A 25,551-nucleotide genomic window follows, 5' to 3' on the forward strand; every position below is an offset into this window, starting at 1 on the left:
CCAACACATATTTTTCACCACCTACTATTCACAGCACCCTGTTTCAGGTGCTACCATTTTAATCATTTTATCATACAGGTATATGTAATTATTACAGGCGACATGGGCATACTGGACTTTAAATATGTTACTTTTTTACAAATTGAACCCTAAACCAATAAAAAAAATTATGACTCGCTTTATTGCAACCTTTTGGAACCAGACCCACGTATCTCTTAGGTATGCCTGTACTAAACAACTTTCCACCCCCTATCACTAAGCAGTGAACAAGAAACTGCAACTTAAACAAACATGCATACAGGAGAGAACTTCCATTTTCAGTTTTTTTCCTCTTAACTTATTGTCAATTTGTCTTCCATTGACTCGCCGCATATCAATTGGGATTATGTGCAAAGTGCCACCCACAATGCAAAGGAAAATCAGACACAAAAATTGTCCTTGGAGAGCTTAAAATCTAGCAGGAAGCATAAGGCTCTAAGAGACTAAGTAACAAATGTAAATGCAGGAATGACTTCCAGCTGGGGGGAGTGAAGAGGAGGGAAGGACTGAACTGGGACTCTTATGAGAAGAGGCAGGATTTGAACATGAAAAGTGGAAGAAATGGGAAAGGGCACACAGTTTGTTTGCAACAAATATTTACTGGCTTTTGAACCTTTTATTATCTTTTGGCACAGTACAACTAGCTATTACCATCTGCTTTTTAGCAATCCATGAGGTAAGAGAACATCTTGATCCTCTTTCCTTTGGCGACAGAAGAGGTGGCCTCGGGATGCCAGGCCAGGCTTTGCCTCCCCACGCTGTTGCACAGCCCATGTAGCACAAGAAAATGGAAAACTCCTTCATATGGTTTTACCATGACTCTTTGGAAGCAACTAGTTCTTACCATAGTTTAGCAAATTTTATGTATTTAAAATGTTACATATTTTCTTAAAGAAAATGATAAAAAGACTGCATCTAGTATATAACTTGACTTCTTTTTCAAGGGTTTTCTTGTACTAATGATTTTGGTAAAAATACAAAGCAAAGGTTTCATTTTTTAAAAAAATACTAACTTTAACGCCAAAGTAGCCTAGACAAAACCCATCAAACCAAAGCTAAAGATGGCTCTTTGTACAAAAAAATCCTTTTTATTTTTTTAAAGCACAGGATAAACAACACTTTAAAATAGCTGTCAGAGCTATAAAATCTATTTGAGTCTATATTTCTCTACCTAATCTAACTTGTTTCAGTTTTATAAAACACAACCCTCTATTATCCGCTGTCACAAGGTTTGAGCAATGAACAAGAAACTGTAGCTTTAATTTAAACACACATATAAGAAAGCACTTTGTTTTCTATTCCTCCTCCTAATTTGAATGTAATGTTTTTTAAAAAAAGAAATAACATGTAAATCACAAAATGTACATTGTATATGCCTACTGTTAACAGGAAACACAGAACATATATACATTTCATTTGGGCTTGTAAAATTACAAAGTTTACATGGAAAAAAATAAACAAAGACTTCATTCTAACACTGCTAAATAGTATCACATATTCAAAATTCTGTTCTGAAACTTTATTGTTAGCAAATGTTTTTCCAGTTATTTCTTGGGCTTTATTAAGGAACCCAAGGCTCATTATTCCCATTTCAAATACACTCCACGATACCAATCCTGTCTTTAAAATAAAATAAAAATTGGCATCTTCATGTAAAACGAACTAAAGACGAACATCATACAGTTATATTGAGTGCAAGGATTCAATTCTCCTAAAAGAATAAAATCTGGGGGATTTCCAGTTTCACGTGCCAGCCCACCCTAACAAGTACAAAGCTGGACGAACTAAATAAACCAACAACTCTTCTAGGATCTGTGAGAGAGGTGAGGAAAGTGAGGAAGCAAGGCGAATGGAACCTCTGCCCCTGACTGAGGCCACATGGGGTCCTGGCTCACCTTCGCAGGAAACCAGGGCCTGGGTAGGAAAACCTCTGGGATCATTAAATGAACTGCTGGAGGCTCCATAGTGACAAGTCTGAGAGTTAAGAACTCCAGGGGAACCAGTCAAAAGGGTGAGTTTTACCTCCAAGAACTTGACTAGGTTTTCACAATAAATTGCAGAGAAAAATCCCCTGGTGCTTCCAAGCAGAGGAAAAAAGACCCTCAGAAGAACCTGGTTAACCAGAGCCTACCCTTCCAGGGTATCATCAGAGCCTCACTGCCCCGGGGGAGGGGAAATACCCAACTCCAGCCCACTTGAGCCATCCAGTCTCACCAGAAAAACACTTGTGAAGTTCACAGTCCAGAGGCACAGGCTCCCTACAGGACTTGGGGGACTGTGGAATGCTTCTCCTCCCATCACCTCACTGCCATGTTACTAGTCCTATTTAAAACAGTTATTTTTTACCCAGAACACCATGTCCAGCTATCAAGAAAAAAATTACAAAATGTCCTAAAATGAAAAAAAAAAGGGGGGGGCGGGGGGAGAAGGGGTGGAAACACAAAAGCAGGCATCAAAACCAGATATGGCACAGATGTTGCAATTATCAGACCAGGAATTTTAAAAACTATGGTTAATATGCTAAGGGCTCTAATGGACAAAGTCAACAACATCCAAAAGCAGATGGGCAATGTAAGCAGAGAGATGAAAATCCTAAGAAATAACCAACAAGAAATGCTAGAGATAAAAAACACTGCAACAGAAAATGAAGAATGCTTTGATGGGCTTAGTAGATGACATGGCTGAGGAAAGAATCTCTGATCCTGAGGATACATAAAAAAAGAAATCTCCAAAACTGAAAAGCAAAGAGAACAAAGATGGGGGGAAAAATATCCAAGGACTATGAACAACCAAAGAGGTATAGCATACATGTAATGGCAATACCAGAAGAAGAAATACTTGAAAGAATGATAATTTCCCCAAATTAATGTCAGACATCAAATAGTGACAGCAAGCTCAGAGAACGCTACACAGGATAAATATCAAATAAACCATACCTAGGCATCTCATTTTAAAACTAGAGGGGGGGAAATTTTTTTAAAGAAAGAAAAAAATCCTGAAAGAAGCCTAAGGAAAAAATAATCTACAGAACTATTCTTCTTAATCTTCAACAGCCTAAGGAAAATTACAAGAATGAGAATGATCACCTGGATGGTTGCTCAGTGGTTAGAGCATCAGCTTATAGACTGAAGGGTCACAGGTTCAATTCCCACCAAGGGCAGGTACCTTTGTTTCGGGCTCAATCCCTGGCCCCACTTGGAGCGCATGAGGGAAACAACCAATCAATGTGTCTCTCTCACATTAATGTTTCTCTCTCTGTGTGTCTCACCCACCCTTCCATTCTCTAAAAATTAATGGAAAAATATACTCAGGTGAGGAGGAAAAAAAAAAAAAGAAAGAAAAGAATGACAATGATCTGAGCAGTATTGTCTTTCAATTCACATGGGTTTTTTGTTTTAACCATTACCTTTTTGTCTTGTAATTTACATACAATAAAATTTACTCTTTAAGGTGTATAGTTCTATGGGTTTTTTAAAAAAAAAATTCAATACTTTGATACAGAATAGTTCCAACACCAAAAGCATTTCCTCATTTTGTCCTTCTGTACTCAACCCCTCCAATCTCTGCCAACTACTAATTTGATCTCCTATCTCTATAATTTTTGTTTTTGTAGAATGTCATACAGATGGAATCGATACAATATGCAGCCTTTTGGTAGGGCGGTTCACTAAGCCTTGTGAATGGGTAAATGTCTTTTACCAAATTTGGACATTTTCAGTCATTATTTCTTCAAATGTTATTTTCTGCACAAATTTCTGTCTTCTAAAACACTTACAACACAAATGTTAAGACCTTTGCTATTGTCATTCAGGTTCTTATTCTTTGCTTTTCAGTCTTTTTTCTCACAATTACTATTAAATTTCTTCAACTTCACTTTTCTCTGCGTTCTCCATTCTGCTACTGAAGTCATCTAGTAAATTCTTAGTTGCTTTAGCATTTAATAATATTTGTTGTTTTCATTTTCTATCCAAAATTTTGAATTTAGTTCTTTTTATGGTTTCTTTTCTTTGCTGAAACTTCAATATCCCCATTCATGTCAAGGGTTTGCACTTTCTATTATAACTCTTAAATTGAGATCATCTCAGGTTTGGCATCTGTTGACTAATGTTTTTCCTACAATTAGTTATAATTTCCCTGGTTCTTGGTAGTCAAATATTTTTAGATTGTACCCTAGGGACTTGTATTATGACACTCTTGGTCATGTTAAAGACTTTTGGTCCTCTGGAAAATTGATTTGTTGTCGTTTTGTTGCTATTTTTGTTGTTGTTGTTGTAGGCAACCAACCCTGTTAGGTTCCAAACACAAGTCCTGACCCACCTTCTATGGGCTGTGGTTTCAATATCATTTTCCATTTCCCAGGTCTTTTTGGTGCCATTCAGTATATCCCCATATGTGCCACCGAAGGGCAGTGGTCTACGCTGTAGTTAAGTTCTCAAAGCCTCTATTATGGTTCCACAAAGGAGTTCCACACATGCTCAGCTCAGGGGTGATTTCAGACTTCACACACAGACTTAGGTCATCTTTTTCTCTACCTCCTGCCCCTCCATGACTTTTCCCACAGTCTGTCTCCCAGGCCCCTTTTCTTGATCCTCTGCCTACACTGGTTTTTTGACTCCCATCATTGCACATTTCCTGCAATTACATCTGACTCAAGGGTGAAGTGATGAGGAGAAAGGAGGAAAGTCTCCCCACACTTCTTAGACTACAGGAGCCCCTTTTCAGTCTCTTTGGTCAAAGGGACAGATTACCATTCAGGATTAAATGGCTGCATAGCTGCCACTGCCACAGCTGGAGGACAGCCCCATGACTGGGGCCACCTGCAGTCCCACCAGAAGAATGAAATCAAAATACAGAACATTAAAAAAAAAAAAAAAAATGGTATTTTTCTGCACAGTCTCCTTCATGATGGGCCTTCCTTTCCAGGTCTCTGGCCATACACAGAGGAACACAGGGTTTCTCTTAGAGCTTTTTCTGTCTGGATCCATTGTGCAGACTAGATCAAGAAGAGAGATTCCCTGGAATCCTAGCCAAGAAATAAAGAATGGTGGGTGGGGGAGAACAGGAAACTCAAAGGAACAGTCACTCTTTTTTTTTTTTACCTCCTTCCCCAAACTTCTTGTTATTCTTTACTTTCCAGAGATATCAGATGATTGGTTTATGTATTCTTTTCGGGGTTTTCAGTTGTGATCAGTGGGAGAGATAGACAGACAGTGCTTCCTCCATCTTTAAAGAACCAGAACTACAAAATTTCCAGAAATAATTTCTAACATTTATGGTCAATTGATTTTTGGCAAAGTCAACTCAGTAGGCAAAGAAGACTTTTTTTTTTCTTTAACAAAGGCTGCTGGGATAATTGGATGTACATATGCAAAATATCATATGCAAAAATCAAGTCAAAGTGAATCATACATCTAAATATAAAACCAAAATTCATAAAATTTCTAGGAAAAAAAACATAAAAGAAAATCGTGACCCTGGGTTAGGAAAAATTCCTTGGATATGAGACAAAAAAATATTAATAAATGGTACTTTATCAACATTTAGAACTTTTTCTTTTAAAAAAAGATACTACTTAGAAAATAGACAGGCCATTGACTTGGGAAAGTATATTTATTTTCAAATCATATTTAATAAGAGATTTGTATCCAGAATTTCTAGATATTTCACCAAAAATAATGACTAATAAAACACATAAAAAGATGTCCAAGATCATTAGAGAAGTACAAATTACAACCACAATAAGATAGATACCACTACATGTTTCTAGAATAGCTGTAATAAAAAGGACTGATAATGACAAATGATGACAAAAAATCTGACAAACTGGATCCCTTATCCGTTGACACTAGAAATGTAAAATGGTACTGCCACTTTTCTTAAAAATTTATTCATATGACCTCGCAATTCTACTCTGAAGTATCAACCCAAGAGACATTTAAATATATGTCAGAGCAATGACTTCTATGCAAATGCTCACGGAAGTATACATAATAGCCAAAAACTAGAGATAATCCAAATGTTCATTAACTAGTTAATAGATAAACAAAATATCCATACAATAGAATACCACTCAGTCATGAAAAAGAAAACTAATATGGATGAACCTTAAAACATGCTAAGTGAAAGAAGTCAGAAACAAAAGAATACATATTGTATAATTCTATAAACAGAGTGACCAAAAAATCTATACATACACTTTGAAGAGTTATAAAGGCAGTTTTTATTTAAATACATTTCATTTTCAAAATTGAGCTATCCAGCTGTGGAAGTGTGTATACATTTTTGGGGGATACCTGTATACAAAGTTTTCAGAAAAGGCAAATCTATAGGCTATGCTATAACAAGGAATATATCTGGTCTCTGTTCCCAGTTCCTGGTACACAGATTCAAAAGTCCTTGAAATTTCCTTAGTGATAGGAATGTCTGCTATGCTAATGGGAGTGATTCATGGTGATAGCTTTAGGATTAGGCTCATCACTGGAATAATCAACCACATCACTTATTACAAATCCTTTCATTTCTGATCGGCCATGTCCCTACTCAACCACCATAAGTAATATTTGTCTCTACATAACAAACTCACCTATTAAGAATGCAGTCAAGAGTCAACAAAGAGAAAAGATGTATAAACAAAATGGTCATAATTATACGTATGTATGTGTATGAAATTAAATTCCCTTGGTAATTCAAAAAGTTTAAATTACTTGCTGCTGAACATTATACACAAAAATCCTTTATATAAAGAAATGTTTTCTATATCTCTGAAGACTTTAAGTAGAGCCTGCATTTCCTAATGCATTCAACCACATCCAGCTATATAAACCAAGGTAAGCAAGTTTAAGTTCATGAGCAGTTGGTGGACAGGAAGTAGTTGGGACTGGCCTTGCCCATGTGGAAATAATTGCTTTCCTGGCCTAACGCTGTTATTAGGATCAAAACAAATTGATGTTATCTTAAGAATCCTTCCAATTTTTGAAAAATAAAACCTAAGTGTTCCATAGTTAGCCAGATATTGTCCAGATATTGTTTATTCTGTTTAAGGGCAAAATTGTGGCACATTTATTTTTGTATTTAAATCAAAAGAGTTACTATTGTGAAGAAAATATGGGCATTTCAAAAGACAATTATCTCGTACATAAAGGCACAAACGAAGTTGGTACAGACAAGACCACCAAGTTTAAACACTGTATCTGATATTTTTCAAACCTCACTTTGGCCCTTGGCCTTCTTTATCTTCACCAGAATTTTCCAAATAAACTCAGTTTGTTCATCAGGAGTATGAAATCCCATAGCACAGAATGTGATGATCCATTTAAAGAGATTTAGTGACAATGATAAAATATTTCAGCAAGAATAAAATACAAGTTCTAAAGCTCAATGTTTTATTATGCAATTCTGGCATGGACTCTAAATTTTCTAAGCACCTGCCAAAATGTAACATGTTTTGATTCATAGAATTGGAGAACTGAAGATGTTACTTAGACCCGTCTTCTGTGTCTGGCAGTTCAATATCTATGCCATCCAGATTGATGGCTACTAAAGAAAACAACTTTTTGTAAATGAGCAAGGTAACAATTCCACAACTTGCTTGAAGCCTCATTTAATCTTTCATCATCCTGAAATAATGACCAGCAGCTCCAGTTATCTCAGAGATAACTTCCCACTTCATTAGAAACAGGTTTGCAACTTCCTTGACTATATCTTGCTTGTTATAAAAATTCTCTAGGCCTTAATTTTTCTGTCTAGATACTTTCCCATACTTATTTCTTTTCTCCTTCTTTAGATATGATCCATTTTTCATAAATATATATATGTATAGTTTTTTTTTAAACTACATTCTATCTTCTGCTTGAAGAAAAAACATAATAACTTTTCTGGGCTAAATTCTAATAGGTTGTTTGTATAGTTTATTAATAAACATATAATTTGTAAATCACTCACAGAAGAAAAAAATCAATAGACTTGAGTTATTTGGGAACCTTCCAGAGTGGTGAGAATTATTTTTTCTTTTTCTTTAGGTGATATGGAGATATGAGAGATAGCTAATCAAGTTAACAAAGAGTATACTTCAATGCAACAGACATGTGTAAAGTATCTTAATATTTTCTTCTATTAAAATACAATACATAAAGCAGAGGTCTTATTGCAGAAGAGGTAATCCCATTTTTCTTGACAGGACCATATGAGCCTTAGTCTGCATTTCTGAAAGGTTAGCATCTTACCATTCTCAGTAGGAATTTTGCCCAAATAAATCTTGCAATTATCAGAACTGAATCTTCATTATGTAATGGCTTTACCTTGTTTTTTAAATAGCATTCTTATTTATTTGCACATGTTAGCTTTTCTGTAAGATTACACTTCTCCCTACTATGTTTATTCTAGATGTAGAAACAAAATTATGATTAGCAGTATTCAGTTATAACTGACCATATACTCTCTCTGTTACTGAGCTATTGGAACTAGACAGCAGAGGGCACTGACAATATGCTCTGACCTGAAAATCTTGAGTCCCATAGGAAGGAAATGTTCATTCAAAAGTACCAATAACACTGCTTTTAATACAGCTATTGACCCCCATAATATCTAAAGTCTGTCTTTCACTACCAGTATCAGTTCACACTGTTATAAATAAACACAATCCCAAGCTCTCCATGTACTCACTCTAATATAAAAAGAAACACTTCATCATGTTTAATTACATTAAAAAAATAGCTACCATTTAGTACAGGTTAAACTCTAAAATACTTGCTTTGTGCCATATATTGTGCTAGTGGCTTTATACATATTGTCTAACTTATTTCTCACAGAGTAATGCATCATGCTTTTATCCCATTTACAGAAGATGATACTGACTGGCAAAGTTCAAGTGGCAGGTTATGGGCTCAGCCACTAGACTGAAAAGCTTCCTAAGAGTAGGAACCATTTTAGTTTTATATACATTTAAAAACCAGCACCTACAACAGTGCCTGGCACTCAATTAATATTTAGAGAAGAAAGAAAAGGAAACTAGATCTGATTCCAGTGCCATGTGTCACATCTGCTTTAAGATGCTCTGTCAATATCTGCTCATTCAATTAGATTTTACAAGCCACTAGCTACTGGCATTTGACTAGCCACAAGGCCTCAGAGACTTCACTATTTGAAATACTAACACTTTACCTGTTAAACACACATATTTTTTAAGGTGATATTAAAAGAGGAATAGTGAAAATAATAATAATAATAATAATAATAATAATAATAATGGTTCGATTCCTGTCCAGGGCGCATGCCCGGGTGTTGAGTTCAGTTGCCACCCCAAAATAAAGAACACATTTTAAAATATTCTACCCAGAAAATTATCTGCTTTCTAGCTTATGTAACTTAATCAAGATACAAAAATTCAGGTAGCTCATATACAGGATTGTGCAAAGTGCACATCAACATGGCTAGACATCTATCCCAAAACAGAATTGTGAAAGAGTCAGCATTTTTTCTATTCATTTTTATGTCATATATTACATATTTGAATAAATAATAGTGATAATGAGAATGCATTAAAAATCTGGCTGATTCTATCATCTTGGAGTCTTAATTACTATGCTATTTTCAACTGTCAAATTATAGGACAACTGAATGATTAGAAAACTTTAGTCAAGTAAAGCAAATTACATTGAGGGAGATTGCATTGTATAGTGGGGACATATAGGCTTTGGAGTCTTATTGGAGTTTAATTCCCAGCTCTCCCATTTCCTGGCTGTTTGATCACTTCTCTGAGCCTCGGTTTATCTATAAAATGGGCATAATAATTATTCCCTTGCAGAATTGTGATGAAGATTTTAAAAGATATCACTTCTTTGCTTAAACTCTCCAACGATTCATTATAATTTATAAAGTACGTTTCAGACTCTTTCAAAAACACCTTTTTACTTTCAGAGAGGAGCCATGTTTTCAAATTTCAACATCTTAAAATGTCCAAGCAGAAATGTCCAATTAGGTAGACAAAATGTAGACATAGTGACAGATCACAGTGAAAGGTAAGCTAGCAGAGTTAAGTGTCATCACACATCCAGATAACAAATTTACTCAAAAGCTGTTCTTTTTTTAATTTAGATATTCCAATCTTTAGTCCTCCTACCAGATATAATTGCCATAGGGTTACTTATTAATCCCGTTTAACAAATAATTTTGTGGTAATGGGCTAGGACAATTTTTTAAAGGCTGTAGGATAAGTAATCTGTGCCACTCTCCTCTTAACATATCAAAAATTTTCCATTATGATAAACATGGTGATTTCTGCTTCTGTTTTAAAAAATTCCTTATATCGTTAACCTTTTTGTTTATCTCATACTCCCAAATGATATCTCTGTTATTGCCTTCATACTAAAATTTAGCACATTTCAAGTGGAATCTGCACTCTGGTTACTTCCATACTCCACCTAAACTAAGCATTTCTATTCTTTCCAGATTTTTTTTTTTCAAGTATTGATAAAATTGTTTCCTCCAGCAGACAGGGAGTTACTCTAAAAACAGGAACCATATTATATAGCACTCAGCCCACCATCATCTGCAATATGTGTATGCCACCCATATACATACACATATTCAATAATATATTTGCTTTGTTTTAATATTCTACTTCTAAAATTCAAATAATTAATACTAATTAGTGGCCTATCCTACTTACCATTTACTGGATATTTACTATATCATTTCACTATAATTTTTAAAATACAAAATATTACCATACATTATCAACTCTAAAATATCATAGTCTTATAAGAAATCTCACAATTTAAGAGATGTTAAATATGAATCATAAATATGAATAATAGTGAATGGTGACTATAGGTGCCACTGACTGGAAGACACAGTCCATCTTTAGGGATCTTAAAATGTAAGGGGGAAAATGTACTTCTTCCAGTTTCAATTTTATGTTAGAAACTTTGTCCAACATTGCTCTGGCCGGTGTGGCTCAGTTGGTTGGGTATCATCCTGTGCACCAAAGGACTGCAGGTTCGATTCCCAGTCAGGGCACATGCCCAGGTTTGGGGCTCAGACCTGGGGGAGAAGGGGACGCGGGGGGCAGGAGACAGCCATTCGACGTTGCACTCTCACATGGATGCTTCTCTCCCTTCCTCTCTCTCTAAAAATCAATAAACTATTATTTTTTTAAAAAATTTAAAGACACTTTATCCAACATTAATACCTGTTAACCAGGTTAGTCACCTGTAGCAATCTGAGGGAGAAATAGATCAAAATACAGCTGCTTTAACTACTTCCACAAATAGGTACATATCCAATATGTGTTGGTGTGCTCAGATTTCTTATAAAACTGCCTTCCATGCATTTTCCCAACCTTCTTATTACAGAAGATAAAGTTCAAAAGTTCATTCCCCCATGAGAAAATACACAGTAATTACTAAATTATTAGTAATTTACGGATATTCATTTTGACACATTCGAAGTAGATAAATATATCTGACTTTATTAATGAGAATGTTTTCTTAAGCTGGCACCACATACTAAGTTTGTTGAGAATACAAAGGGGTCACTTGTCTTTTTCATACAAAAATATGTTACAAATTAATACCAAAGATATTTGCCATTTAAGAGTCTATGATTTCCAAATGACTGTACATTTTTACCTAACAAGCATATATATTGACCAATACATTTTATAAAGTAGAATGATAATTAGACTAGTAAGTTTTGAATAAAATGTATTTCAGGTGGTAGAATCTTTTTTAAGAATTGGTAGAAATACAAAAGTCAAAATTTAAAATCTGTATCTTGAGCCTCTACTATAAGAAAGAGCAGACTAAATTCCATTTCTCTCTCTCCCCTCCTTTTTCTCTTCTTCTCTCCATCCCTTTCCCTCTGTCTCTCTTAATCTGTAATAAATATCAGCATTTCAAATTATTTTATCCTAAGAAAAAAGTATCAGCTCTATAGAGCATAAAACAGAAAACGAAGGGGAAAGTATGGGATTATTTTCATTAAAAAATATATATTTCCAGAAGTTGTTATTAAACAAAATGTCATTTTCTTTTAAGCATAAAAACAATTGGTAAGTAAAGATTAAAAGGCTCAGCAATTCATTTTCAGCCCTAGATCAGGTTCCAATATGACTGAATTACTTAAAATAGATTATTAGGTCAGATATACAACAGGTTTTTCTCAATTTGTTACATAAAGCATCATAAAATTCACATTTTTAAGTGGTGTTCTATGAATTAAGAACTAATAATTAGACTGGCCGGTGTGGGTCAGTGGTTGAGCCATGAACCAGGAAGTCGTGGTTTCATTCCTGGTCAGGGCACAGGCCAGAGATGCAGGGGGCATGCAGAAGGCAGCAGATCAATGATTCTCTCTCATCATTAATATTTCTATTTATCTCTCTCTCTCCCTACCTCTCTCTAAAATCAATAAAACTATATTTTTAAAAATATGTATATATCTTTAAGAATTAATAATTATATCAAAATTATCATCTTACTTCTCCATTTCTTAAGGTTGTGATGGTTCCTCTTGCTACGCCCATTCTAAATAATGTTTCTGTGGCCTGTAAAAGAAAAAAATCATCTAGAATGATCAATCCCACCTCCAAACTGTAAAAGACATTTTCAGCAACTTCTAGAGAAACATGAATAAGGCACAGTAAAAGCTACAAGCTCTAACTTATACTCCAGAAATATCATTTCTAAATATATATTTTATTGATTTTTTCAGAGAGGAGGAGAGAGGGATAGAGAGCTAGAAACGTCGATGAGAAACATCGACCAGCTGCCTCTTGCACACCCCCTACCGGGGATGTGCCTGCAACCAATGTACATGCCCTTGACCAGAATCAAATCTGGGACCTTTCAGTCCACAGACCGACGCTCTACCACTGAGCCAAACCGGTTTTCGGCCAGAAATATCAATTCTAAAAGCTTTTAATGACATCAAGAGTTCAAACTAAATTTTTTAAGGTAATTTTGATTTGCAAGTATTTTTTCAGACCTATAGTCCAAATTAGTACACGTACATAAGCTTAAACCTTAGTTTAATTAACAAAGATTAAATAAAAATTTAGCCTAGCTGGCGTGACTCAGTGTTTGAGTGTCGACTTATGAACCAGAAGGTCACAGTTCAATTCCCTGTCAAAGTACATGCCCACATCTCAAGCTTGATACCCAGTGGGGGGCATGCAGGAGGGAGCCCAATCAATGACCCGCTCTCATCATTAATGTTTTTATCACTCTCTCCCTCTCCCTTCCTCTCTGAAATCAATTAAAATATTTTTAATAAAATAAAAATTTAATACTTGCATTCAAATCAGAAATTGTTCTGGTTTTTAGTTTCCATTTAAATTTAATTCAAATCACTTGTCTGCCAGTGAAATACTGACAAAAGATGAAGTAATTCAGTAATGTAATATATTAAATAACACAAAAAAAGATGTATTGGTTTCTATACACTAATAATAAATAACCCTAAAAGGAAATTAAGAATTCTATTTACAATAGCATAAAAAAAAAAAAAAAACCTTTGGAATAAATTTAGCTAAAAAAGCAAAAGACTTGTTCATTGAGAACTACAAAACACTGCTGAAAAGATTAAAGAACACATAAACAAATGGCTAAGCATCCTATGTTCACAAATTGGAAAGATTTAATATCACTAAGATGTCAATACTGCCCAAAGTTATTTGGGCAGTATTGACATCTTAGTGATTCCCCCTTTTTTTTTTTTCTTTTTTGCAGAAATACAAAAATCCATCCTAAATTTTATAAGGAACCTAAATAGTGAAAACAAACTTGAAAAGGAGGAAAAAACTTGGAGAAGTCACACTTCCTAATTTCAAAACTTACTATATGAAGCTATAGTAATCAAACAGCAGTGTGATATTGTCATAAGACAGAAATATAGGCCAATGAAATAGAATAGAGCACAAAAATAAACCCTTATATATATGGTCCAATAATATTCAATAAAGGGTATCAAGACCATTCAAACGGGAAAAGGGCAGTCTTTCCAACAAATGCTGCTGGGAAAACTAGATATCCACATGCTAAAGAATGAAGCTGAACCCTTACCTTATACCATATGCGAAAATTAATTCAAAAGGGATTTTAAAAAAAACCTAAATGTAAGAGCTAAAACTATAAAACTCTTAGAAATAATATAAGGGATAAGCTTCATGACTCAATGTCTGGTAAGGACATGCTTCCCGGCTCCCAGGTGACTATCTTCTTGTATCCCCTGTGGCAGGGAGCAAACAGAAGCAAGCTCTCTCTGTACTTTCACAGGGATGCTAAACCCCATTCATGAGGGCAAAGCCCTTCTGATCTCATCTAATCCTAATCACCTCCCAAAGGCCCTACTCCTAACAGCATCACACTGGGAGGTAAGTTTTCAAAATGAATTTTAGGGGGACACAAATGTTCAGGCCATAATAGGGGTGTTCCATTCAGAAGGGGCCAGTTCAGAGGCCAGTAGGTAAAATCACGCTTGGCACAGACAGAGATGAGTAAGATACCAATGAGGCTGAAAGGAAAGGACTGCATGAGAGAATTCTGTTGGAAAAGAGAGGACGCAAGTTCCTCTGTTCAATATGTGCTATTATTTTTTAATCTGGCATAAGAGAAACGCATTACCATCCTTTAATAATTGAAAATGAAATCCAAAAAATTCTCTACTAAACATCAATTTTAATAATTAGTATATGAACAAAAAAAGAAAACTTAAAATTTTAAGAAGTCCAGGAGAACTGGAAAATTGGAGGAAATTGTAAGAAAATTGATGTATGTATACAAAAATCAGTGTAACATGTTAATTTGGATATAAGGAAGTCAGTAGCAGAAGAAATGATAAAAAGGATTGCAAATGGGTGCCTCTCAATGGTGGAGATCAGGCACTAGAAGGCATGAAGAAGGGTTCTCTTTTTCTAGTTTTGCAGCATACTATTTGACTGCTTAAACTACTTGTAAATTCTTGATAAAAACTTTTTTTATCTGCTATGAATAGAAATGTAAATATCTGTATTTTCCGATGGTCTTAGACTCTACAGCAGCAGTTCTCACAGGTTGAGAACCACTAGCAGGGTCACCCAAGACCATCAGAAAACACAAATAATTACATTTCTATTCATTAACAGTTGCAAAATTACAGCTATGAAGTAGCAACGAAAATAATTTTATGGTTGGGGGTCACCACAAAATGAGGAACTGTATTAAAGAGTCGAGGCATTAGAAAGGTTGAGAACCACTGTTCTAAAGGAATAAGAAATCAATGTAAAATCTTACAAAGAGATAAAAAATACTGCACAATTATAACAGACTAGTGCTTATAAGAATGCTATAGGCCCGAAGTGTGGGGTCCCTCAGCCTGGCCTGCACCCTCTCGCAATCTAGGACTCCTTGGGAGATGTCTGACTGCTGGTTTCGGCCCAATTCCTGCAGGCCAGGCCAAGGGACCCCACTGGTGCACAAATCCATGCACCAGGCCTCTAGTATATATATAAGCTCTTTGGTTAATCTTGTCATGCCTTTCCTCACCTTCCCCCTTTCCTCTGAGATTCATCAGCCTATTCCATGTTTCCATGCCTGTGCATTGAGTATCTGCCCCCTGTGGTCAGTGAATGTCATAGCTACCAGTCTAAAGGCCAATTAGGCTTTTATACAATAGATAGTTGTGTGAAAAAGATAAAGAGATTATGAAAAAAATAAACTCAGAAACACAACAATCTGGTGATTAGGAAAGGGAAAGGGGGGAGGTGGAAGAGAGTAAGTGAAAGGGGCATAAATGATAATGGAAGGAGATTTGACTTGGGGTAGTGAACACACAATACAATATACAGATGATGCTATTATAGAACTGTACACCTAAAACCTACATAATTTTATTAACTAATGTCACCCCAATAAATTCAATTTAAAATTTTTTTAAAGAATATAGTTGAGGCCTGAATAGAAGGATATAAAGGCAATAGTAAGTAAACTCAAAAGATTAGCAATAAATGTAAAGAATGAGATGGAGTTGTTGCTACTGTGTTTCCCAGAAAATAAGACATCCTCTGAAAATAAGACCTACTCACAGGTTTCCTTCTAAGTGAAATATAAGGCATCCCCCTGAAAACAAGGCCCCCCTAGGCTAAACATGAGAGATTTGGTCCACTGATTCTAAAAGAAACGGAGTCACAAGAAATTCACCAGGAAATTCAGAAATTGGATTGTTATGATGATGTTCCAGAAGATGATGATATGATTGTCATTGAATAAATGAGTAAATTCTTGATACTGTAGGATTCACAGTTTGTCTGGTTTGTGTTGACAACTACCGTACTACCGTACCGTATACAGGTAATAAATTTCCTTTATTTTCATTTAACAATAAATGTGTACCGTATTCTTAGAAAATTAAGACATCCCCTGAAAATAAGACCTAGCGCATCTTTGGGAGCAAAAATTTAAAATTAATATAAGACACTGTCTTATTTTCGGGGAAACAGGGTAGAAAGAGCAGAGTTGAGAGAAAATTGATAACAGGATAATTTTTAGGATAGAAGAGATGAAAGCTTGTTCTTAATGACTAAGTACAAGTACTCAGTAAGGTGGGAGAATTTATAGAAACAGGAAGAAAATGGATATTGAATGAGATTCCTGCAGAGGGAAAAAGGTCAAATATAGTAGGTAAATTCTCTCCCTCTCTCTGCCTTTACCCCTGCTCTCCTCTTATCCCCCCTCCCTTTCCATCTGAAATAGGAGACAGGATAACCTTCTGAGAGTGACAAAGATACTAACTTAAGGATAAGGGTAAGAGTATGTCATACATGTAAAAGGAAAAAAAAAGGGAAAGGAACACAGAACTAACTACCATGCATTACTAAAAGTCCAGCTCAGGTTGAAAATCATAAGTCTCTGTTATTGCAAATCATGTTTTGCAAAATTCATGGTTTAAGAATTGTGAAGGAAAAATGAGCTAGAAAGGATATGGATTAAAAGGTAACTCCTTTTAATTCAACTTTATTGGTAAAATACAGCATGTAACTTAGAAATAAAAGCAATTTTTTTCTAACATTTTCCCCACAGAGGTCAGAATTCATTTATTAAAGTTCAGATTGTCAAAAAAGTTAAAATAAATAAATAAATGAATAAAACAAGGTCAATATTAACAACACAGTGTCACAATTGTTTTATACTCAAAATGTAGAGATAATCTCTCAGGGAACTCTACAAATTAAATAAATCAAGTTTATCTTTCAAACAAATGGGGGGGAACTCCCCAAATGTCACTAATCTTATACTTAAAATTACTCTTAGGTGTGGATCTCCTTCAAAGATTTTTGGATGAAAATGAATCATCCATAGTTTCTGTAACACGATCACACTTTTAGCTGTGAGGGGTAGTAATCTTACACACACACACACACAGACACACACACACACACACACACACACACACATACACAGTGGTGGGGAGTTAGTGTCTAAATGCTAAGTTAGAAAATTTTTTAAATGAGAAAACTGGGACAACAGTGTGATGATTGCTGCGGGGAGGGTGGAAGAGGGTATAGGGAGGAAAAATAAAGAAAACAAAAGAGAAAATAAAACATGTTAGGGCAAACACTACACTAAATTTTGTGATTGTAGAACAATATAAATATAATTCCAACCTATAATTTACTGAGAGTTAAACAGGTTAGTAATGGGAAGAGAGAGAGGTTTATGCACATTCCCAAATAAAACTCAACTTATAAATGAATGACTTTGCTATAACAGATTTTACTAAAACACACACCTTGATGATGAAAGAACTATTTATGGAAATGTTACTAAAGGAAAGAAATTCTCACCAATGATGGGTTTTGGTTTTGGTTTTTTTTTTCTATTTCTAATGATATGGATATTAAATTATATCTTCCATCTTCCTGTTTCTTTTTAGTCCTTATCTGATCTAGTGATGTGACTGGTGACAGTACTCACCTAAGTCAGATTAGTTACTGTGTATATCTGAGGAGCAAAAGGGAAAAGGCAGAGGCAGCAAGCACTTGGAATAAAATATGCAACAACGAAACCAGATCAAATAACTTGCATTTTTGTGTGACAAAAGCCCAGGCTGTTTGAAGATCTAATTCTTTTTTCTGCACTTTCCACAGTAGAAGAAGAATACTAAATTCAATCTTTCTTTCCAACTAAATTGATTTATTTCATCACCAACATGTTTAAGGATGTCTCATTCTAATAGCACTTGGTCAATTGAGCTCAGCTTCCTTTGATTCTATAGGGAGGCACTGGAGTGTACAACATCCTTTTGACCTCCACTAAAAAGATTGCTTTTAATTTACTTGCATCCAAACAATGACTAACAAATGTCCAAAACAATGAGATACAGGGCAAATTTTCAACCTTTGTAAATTTACCACCAGCAAATTCTTGACTGAAATTTCTCTCTCCTTGAGTTTTGGTAACAACTAAAGTGATTAATACTACAAATACTAAAAACATTCATTAAACATTTTCTGTCAGTGATGGCGGGGGGCGTGGGGGGGGGAGGGGGAAACACACCTATACATCACAGGTTACCTACCAAGAGAGACTTTTTAAGAAGAATGCTAGATAAAAGACTTAGGCATGAAATCTAGCTAAAACAAATGCAAGATTCTGTACTGGATCTTTGTGTTTGTGTATATGTGCAATTCAAAGAAGATATGCAGAAATATACAAGTTCATATGAGGGTATTTTTCTTTTTCTATTCTAACATGCTACCATGCACCTGTACTATTTGGTAATAATAATAAGCAAAAAATCAAAAGTATCAATTTTTGTTATACTAAAATATAAAACAGATTTAAAACAAAATTCTGGGGAAATGTTATAATACCAGCCAGTACCACCTTGAGTAGCTCCCAGAGTGAAAACAATCCAAATTCAATAGAGACTCATGCTCTTACAGAATAATACTTTTTAATTCATTAAACCAACACAAAATAAGTAAAATTAACGTGAAGAAATATATTCTTGATATACTTTTACCTTGAAAAGCAGTATGATTGTAATAACTTAAAGTATTATATTAAGACTTCAGTGAGTTAATCTAACATGAAGTTATTATATTTAGCAAATACTTATTTATTAACCAAGCAATATATTTCTTGTTATCTTATTTCCACTACTTACTATCTAGGCAATCTTAAGGAGGGCATTCAAACCCTCTAAGCTCTGCCCTCCTAATATCAACTTCTCTTCCTGTTATGCATAAAAAACTCTGTAAAGAGCTAGATAAATATGAAATAATGAATCCAAGATTTAGTTTAGGGCAGCACTTTCTGAAGATGCAAAGTTGTTTGAGAAATACTAATTTTGATTTTTAAAACGTAAAATTAAGAAATGGACCAATGAAAGATCAAAGATGAATGAGCCTTAGTCACAGATGTGAATCTGAAAAACAAAAATCTTTGTCAGAGTCACAGCACTTTACCCTGTTTTATGACTCTCTATTGTTTAGTTCATCGGCTAAACAGTGAGGTCATGAAGGGCATGAATCACATCTTTGACTTATGTATTGGCGGCACCTTGAGAAATACATAACAATATACAACATAAAGATTAAGAGAGAAAATTTTAGAAACAGACTGTTGGGTTCAAACTCTAGTTTTGCCATTTGTGAAATGTGTGACCTCAGCCAAACAACTTCACTGCTTTGAGCTCAAATTAATCATTAGCAAAATAAGCATAATAAAAGTACGTAATTCAAAAGAAACTGTAAGTGCTAAAAAAAATGATAATTATATTACTGTTAATATCTCAAAGAAAATGAAGAATTCCAATTCTATTTTAAAAGTCAATAATCAGATTGCAATTAAAAATTACATCAATTGGCAATTTAAAGGATCCTATCTAATAAAGAGAAAATATGCTAATTAACCCTTGCACCATTGCAAAGATGTTGGTGCCCACAGCCAATAAAAAGGGAATATGCTAATTGACTGCCATGCCCTAAAAGCTGGTGGTGCTCTCAGCCACAAGATGGCGGCACCCAGTCCCCTCAGCCGGCGCCTGCCTCCAGAGTCCCCAACTCCTCTCAGCCTCCCAGTTGCTCAACTTTGGCATGTGCCCTGACGGAATGGAACCATGACCTCCTGGTTCATAGGTCAATGCTTAACCCTGAGCAACACCAGCCAGGCTACATCTGCAATATTTAATATGAGTTAAATTTAACTTTTAACACACATCCAAAAAAAATGTTGACATTATGAAGGCATTAACCTATCTAATAAAGAGGGAATATGCTAATTAACCTTCACACCATCACAAAGATGACAGTGCCCACAGCCAATAAGGAGGGAATATGCTAATTGACTGCCCCACCTTCAAAGGTGGCTGCGCCCACAGCCAATAAGGATGGAATATGATAATTCACTGCCATGCCCTCAAAGATGGCGGCGCCCAGTTCCCTCAGCCAGCGCCTGCCTCCAGAGTCCCCCAGTCTCCATAGCCTCCCAACTGCTCAGGGCTGGCCTGAGGTGCAGACAAACCTCAGATGGTAGCTGCCCAGCTGACATCCGAGGATCAGGCAAGCCTTGGATGGTAGCTGTACAGCTGCCCAGGACTTGCCAGAGGTGAAGGCAAGCCACAGATGGCAGCTGCCTAGCCACCGAGGTAACCATGGCTGGCTGAGGCTCAGGTAACCAGGGCTGGCTGAGGCTTGTGTTGCTAGCAGTGGCAGCAGTAGAGGTGTGATGGGGCGTCAACTTCCCCTGATTGCCAGGTCACCTTCTGCCCATGAGGGCTCCCAGACTGTGAGAGGGGGCAGGCCAGGCTGAGCGAACCCCCCTTCAGTGCATAAATTCTCATGCACCAGGCCTATCGTACTATATAAAATAATCAACTACAATTATTACATCATGCTATATGGCCATTATTACTATAATTCATGTCAAGTCAATCAGAAAAGTAGAAAACTTATACTATTTCAAGAATATTTAGCAAAAGTCAACAGAAATCATATTCAAAGTTCATTCCCTAGCTTTTTTTCCTGACCAGAGAAGAAAATGTTAAATACTGAGGCTTTTAAGCACCAGCTGCTTTCCTTCCTTATGATGATAAAAATACAAAATAAGACAACTGAGCGTTAGCTATCAGCTTCTCCCACAAGAAGCAGTGCATGATACAAATCTAATAACGTGCCTCAAATTACATAAACACATTGTCATAGCAACCAAGATCTTTGCGATGTCCCCAAACCATGATCATTCTCATTTTTCCAAATAGCTGCCTATAGAAAACCCTCTAAGAGAAACTCTATCTTTCTGGGCAGAAAACAGGGAAAAGGGACCAAGTGGGTCAGATTATGTGTAGGAAATTAATTCCTGGTTGTTGGGACTGTTTTCTTTTGTTCTTTTTCTTTTCTTTTCTTTTCTTTTTTTTTTTTTTCTTTTTTTATCTTAATTTGGCCCTAAGGATAGGTCCCAAGAAGCAGCAGTGCCAGTAGTTAAAACTGGAAAAAATATCCTGTTTTTCTGGTCAAAGGTACGCGAAAAGAGGAGCTTAGCAGTTGAAAGAAAAGAGGAAGACTCCCCATTATCTATTTCAGTCACTTTTTCTCTAGCCATTTTGTCTCAATGAGAGGTTCTGTGAGTTTCTGCAATTGTGACAGCAGTGCAGGCCACTAAAACTAAGAGAAATGCCATCTTTCTGGACAGAGGACCAGGAAAAGGAGAGCCAGTGTGTCAGAGAGAATACAGGGGTAATCCCAGTAAGGACAGCTAGAAAAGGAGTTTCCCTAAACCTGTTTGAACTGGCACAAGTACAGGGTTCACCCCGAATAAGAATAGGCACAGAACAGACCCAAGCAGCAAAGCAAAGGTTTTGGGAACAAAACTACAGTTAAAACTACCAAACAATCCCTAGCCGGTTTGGCTCAATGGATAGAGCGTTGGCCTGTAGACCAAAGGGTCATGGGTTCAATTCCGATCGAGGGCACATACTTCGGTTGCAGGCTCCTCCCTGGCCCAGGCTCTGGTCAGGGCACGTGCAGGAAGCAACCAGTTGATGTGTTTCTTTCACATCGATGTTTCTCTCTGTCTTTCCCTCTCTCTTCCACTCTCTCTAAAATCAATGGAAAAATACCCTTGGGTAAGGATTAAAAAACAAACAAACAAAAAACTACCACCAACCAAGTCCTAGAATGACCCATGAGTGGCACATAAATGGGACAGACCCAAAGTAGCATCAAACACAGAACTTATATTGGAATGACTGCATCTCCATCTATGTTATGCTTATATATTAATTTTCAAACTATAATCATACTATTACAGAGGCAATTGAAGAACACCTGGTAAAATGTGTGACCCAAAGACAGGGTTAGATAGACTGAATTCCAATGTTTACTTCAAACTAGAAATTTGAAAGTAATACTTTCCTCTTCATGAAAAAAAAAATTGACATTTAGATTAATCCCACATGGTAAGAAATAGTAGTTTACGTGGCCAATCATTCATCATAAAAGGAATAGATTTCTTTACACCAGGGATCATCAAAATATGGCCTGTGAACTAAATCCTGACATTTCTGTAAAAACTGACAATATGCCTCTAAAATTTATACAGAAATGCAAAAAACAACAACAACAACAACAACAACAACAACAAAAGGAGAAGAAAAACAACTCCACAATAAAATATAGCCAAAACAATGTTAAAAATGAACAAAGTTGGCAGACCTATCCCACGTGATTTGAAGGCTTCAGCAATCAATACAGTGTGGAATTAGCATAAGGTTACAATCCAGAAATAGACCCTCACTGTGTTGTTCAATTGATTTTCTACAAAGGTACCAAGGTACTGGAGAAAGAATAGTCTTGTCACCCAATGAAAATGTAACAACTGTATTTCCAAACAGAAATATGTGAACCTCAGTTCAACCTTTCCTCCAAATACAAAAACTAACTCAAAATGGAACATAGATTTTTAATGTTAGAAATCAAACCATAAATCTACTTCAAGAATATACTGAAAAATATTTTATAATCTTCATTTAGGCAAAGATATGTTATATAGAGGGGAGAGAACAAAACATTTAAAAAATTAATTAATTCCAGCAGATTATATTGTCCAAAGATGGCCACACTCATATACATCCTATCCCATATCTCATGAACAGAGGATACTTGAAACTGCCTTTGTAACTGTAACAAACATAATGAGTCAGAAATGATGCTGATTTTAAAGCTAACTCATAAAAGGCAAAGTGACTTCTAACTGCTGTCCTCACTTTCTTAGGACATGTGCCTTAGGATCCAGGAACCACCAAGTAACAAATCTAACTGCCTTAAAGCTAGCATGCTAATGCTAAGAGCAGAGATTTTTCAACTAATGCGCTACAAGAATTTTTTAAACATGCAAAACCTGACTAGTCAGGGGCACTGACCTCTTTTCCCTTAGATTGTCAAGTAAAAAAGTGACAACAGCCCTGACCATTGTTGCTAAGTAGTTAGAGCACTGGCCTGTGCATAGGTTAAATTCTCGGTCAAGGGCACACAACTAGGTTGCTGGTTTGACCCCCATCCCCAGTTGGGGTGCAGGTATAAGGCAACCAATTGATGTGTCTCCCTCACATCAATGTTTCTTTCTCTTCTCTCTCACTCTTTCTTTTTCCAGCTCCCTCCTTCCTTCCCTTCTCTCTAAAGAAAAAAAAAATCAATAGAAAAATTATCCTCAGTTGAAGATTAATAACAACAACAAAATGACAATAGCCAATACAATAGTCACCCAGTGTTAATGAATCAAAATTATTCCTATTTTTCTGTCAGATTGGCAAAAATATGTATTTTGTCTGCTGCAGAATTTCAGTAATTAATTCAAGTATGCCATGAAGTGAAAAAGACTGAAAATCAGCATGCTAGAGAAACTACATAGAAATAGAGAGGTGCCACAGGTATTCCAACATCTATCTATTCACATACTCCAAACCCAGAAGCCATTCATGTGAGTGAGTCTTCAAATGATCCCAGCCCTTAGCTTCCAAGCTGCACCAGCTGATGTCAAGGAGAGCAGCCATGGTCTATTCTGGGCAAGCCCTTCCCAGACTGCAGATCCATACAAAGTAAACACTGCTGCTATTTTTAGCCACTAAATGTTGAGTGTTCTTATGCAGCATCAGAAAACCATATATTGATAAAAGTGCTTCAATGAAATTAAAAGCTCTTTGTTCTTTGAAACACTTAATTGAGAAAATGAAAAAGCAAGCTACTCACAGAAAATAACTGCAAATATACATCTAGCAAACCACTTGCATTCAGAATATATAAATAACTCTTACAACTCAAAAATAAGACATATAACTAAATAAACTAGAGAGCAAAAGATTTCAATATATATAGATGTGTATATACAGACACCCTAATAAATACACACACACACACACCCATATACTGGATGTCCCAAAATATATAAACACACTTTGAAAAACTATTAATTCCAACAGGTTAAATCTGAAAAGAAATATTAGAATTAATAATTATTCATAGTGTGTATACCTTTGGGGGAATATATACATATATACATATATGCACACATATTAGAGGCACTTTGCACGAATTTGTGCACGGGCGGGGTCCCTCAGCATGGCCTGTGGGGATTGGGTCAAAACCAGCAGTCCAATGCCACTGACTGCTCCTGCCTGTCCCTGCCACTCATCTGGGCCCCAGTGCACTTGCCACAGGTTTGCACCCAAGCCCTGCGTCTGGCCCCCATTCTAAAGGTGGTAGGGTAGGCGGTGGGATGCCTTTGCTGGCCCAGGATCCAGATACGTCCTGCTGACATTCATGCCAGTTGTTGCTCTCACCTGGCTGCCGCTTTTATATCATTTCTTCCTTACAGAGCATCTAGAAGGGCCACGAGGCCGACTCCCAGGAGGTGGTGCCAGTCCATGGGTGCCTGGCTCGTTCTCTGAGATTGGACCTGCAGGACTACTGAGGAAGTGAGTGGCTACCGCTGGCTGGTGGGCTGCTGAAACAGGTTGGTCAGCTGAGCGGCACTCCCGCTGTGGGAGCACACTGACCACAGGAGGCAGCTCCTGCGTGTCTGCCCCCTGGTGGTCAGTGTGTGTCTTGTCTGGTCGATCAGTCATTTGGTCACTTAGCTAGCTAGTTAGAGATAGATGATAGATAGATAGATAGATAGATAGATAGATAGATAGATAGATGACAGATAGATAGATAGATAGACAGACAGACAGACAGACAGACAGACATGCATACATACATATATAAATGGGCAAAAAAATCAACAAAAAAGGTTCAACATCATTAATCTTTAGGGAAATGCAAATTAAAACCACAATGAGATACCATTAAACATGCACCAGAATGGCTAAAAGTAAAAAGAATGACAATACCAAGTGACAATGGGAATACAGAGCTACTGGATCCCTCACATTTCTAGTGGAAATAAAACATGTTACAGTCACTTTAGGAAAAAGTTGGACAGTCTTCTATAAAGTTAAACATACACTTTACCATAAGACCCAGAAATTCTATCCCTA

General features: G+C 36.2%; 1 protein-coding gene across 3 annotated transcripts in view; it reads right to left on the bottom strand.

The window, feature by feature from the left end:
• The window catches only part of TMEM135 (transmembrane protein 135), a 192,066-nt gene that overhangs the window by 108,402 nt on the left and 58,113 nt on the right, over positions 1-25,551 (bottom strand). For 2 of the 3 annotated variants that reach the window (XM_084895226.1, XM_084895227.1), the window contains one exon: positions 12,518-12,583. The exons of the other annotated variant lie outside the window; for it this stretch is intronic. In XM_084895226.1, the coding sequence (XP_084751352.1) occupies positions 12,518-12,583 (66 nt within the window). The remainder of the gene's footprint in view (positions 1-12,517; positions 12,584-25,551) is intronic. 3 annotated transcript variants of the gene reach the window in all.

This window comes from Pipistrellus hanaki, assembly GCF_964339955.1.
Source record: "Pipistrellus hanaki genome assembly, chromosome: 9".
Lineage (NCBI taxonomy): Eukaryota > Metazoa > Chordata > Mammalia > Chiroptera > Vespertilionidae > Pipistrellus > Pipistrellus hanaki.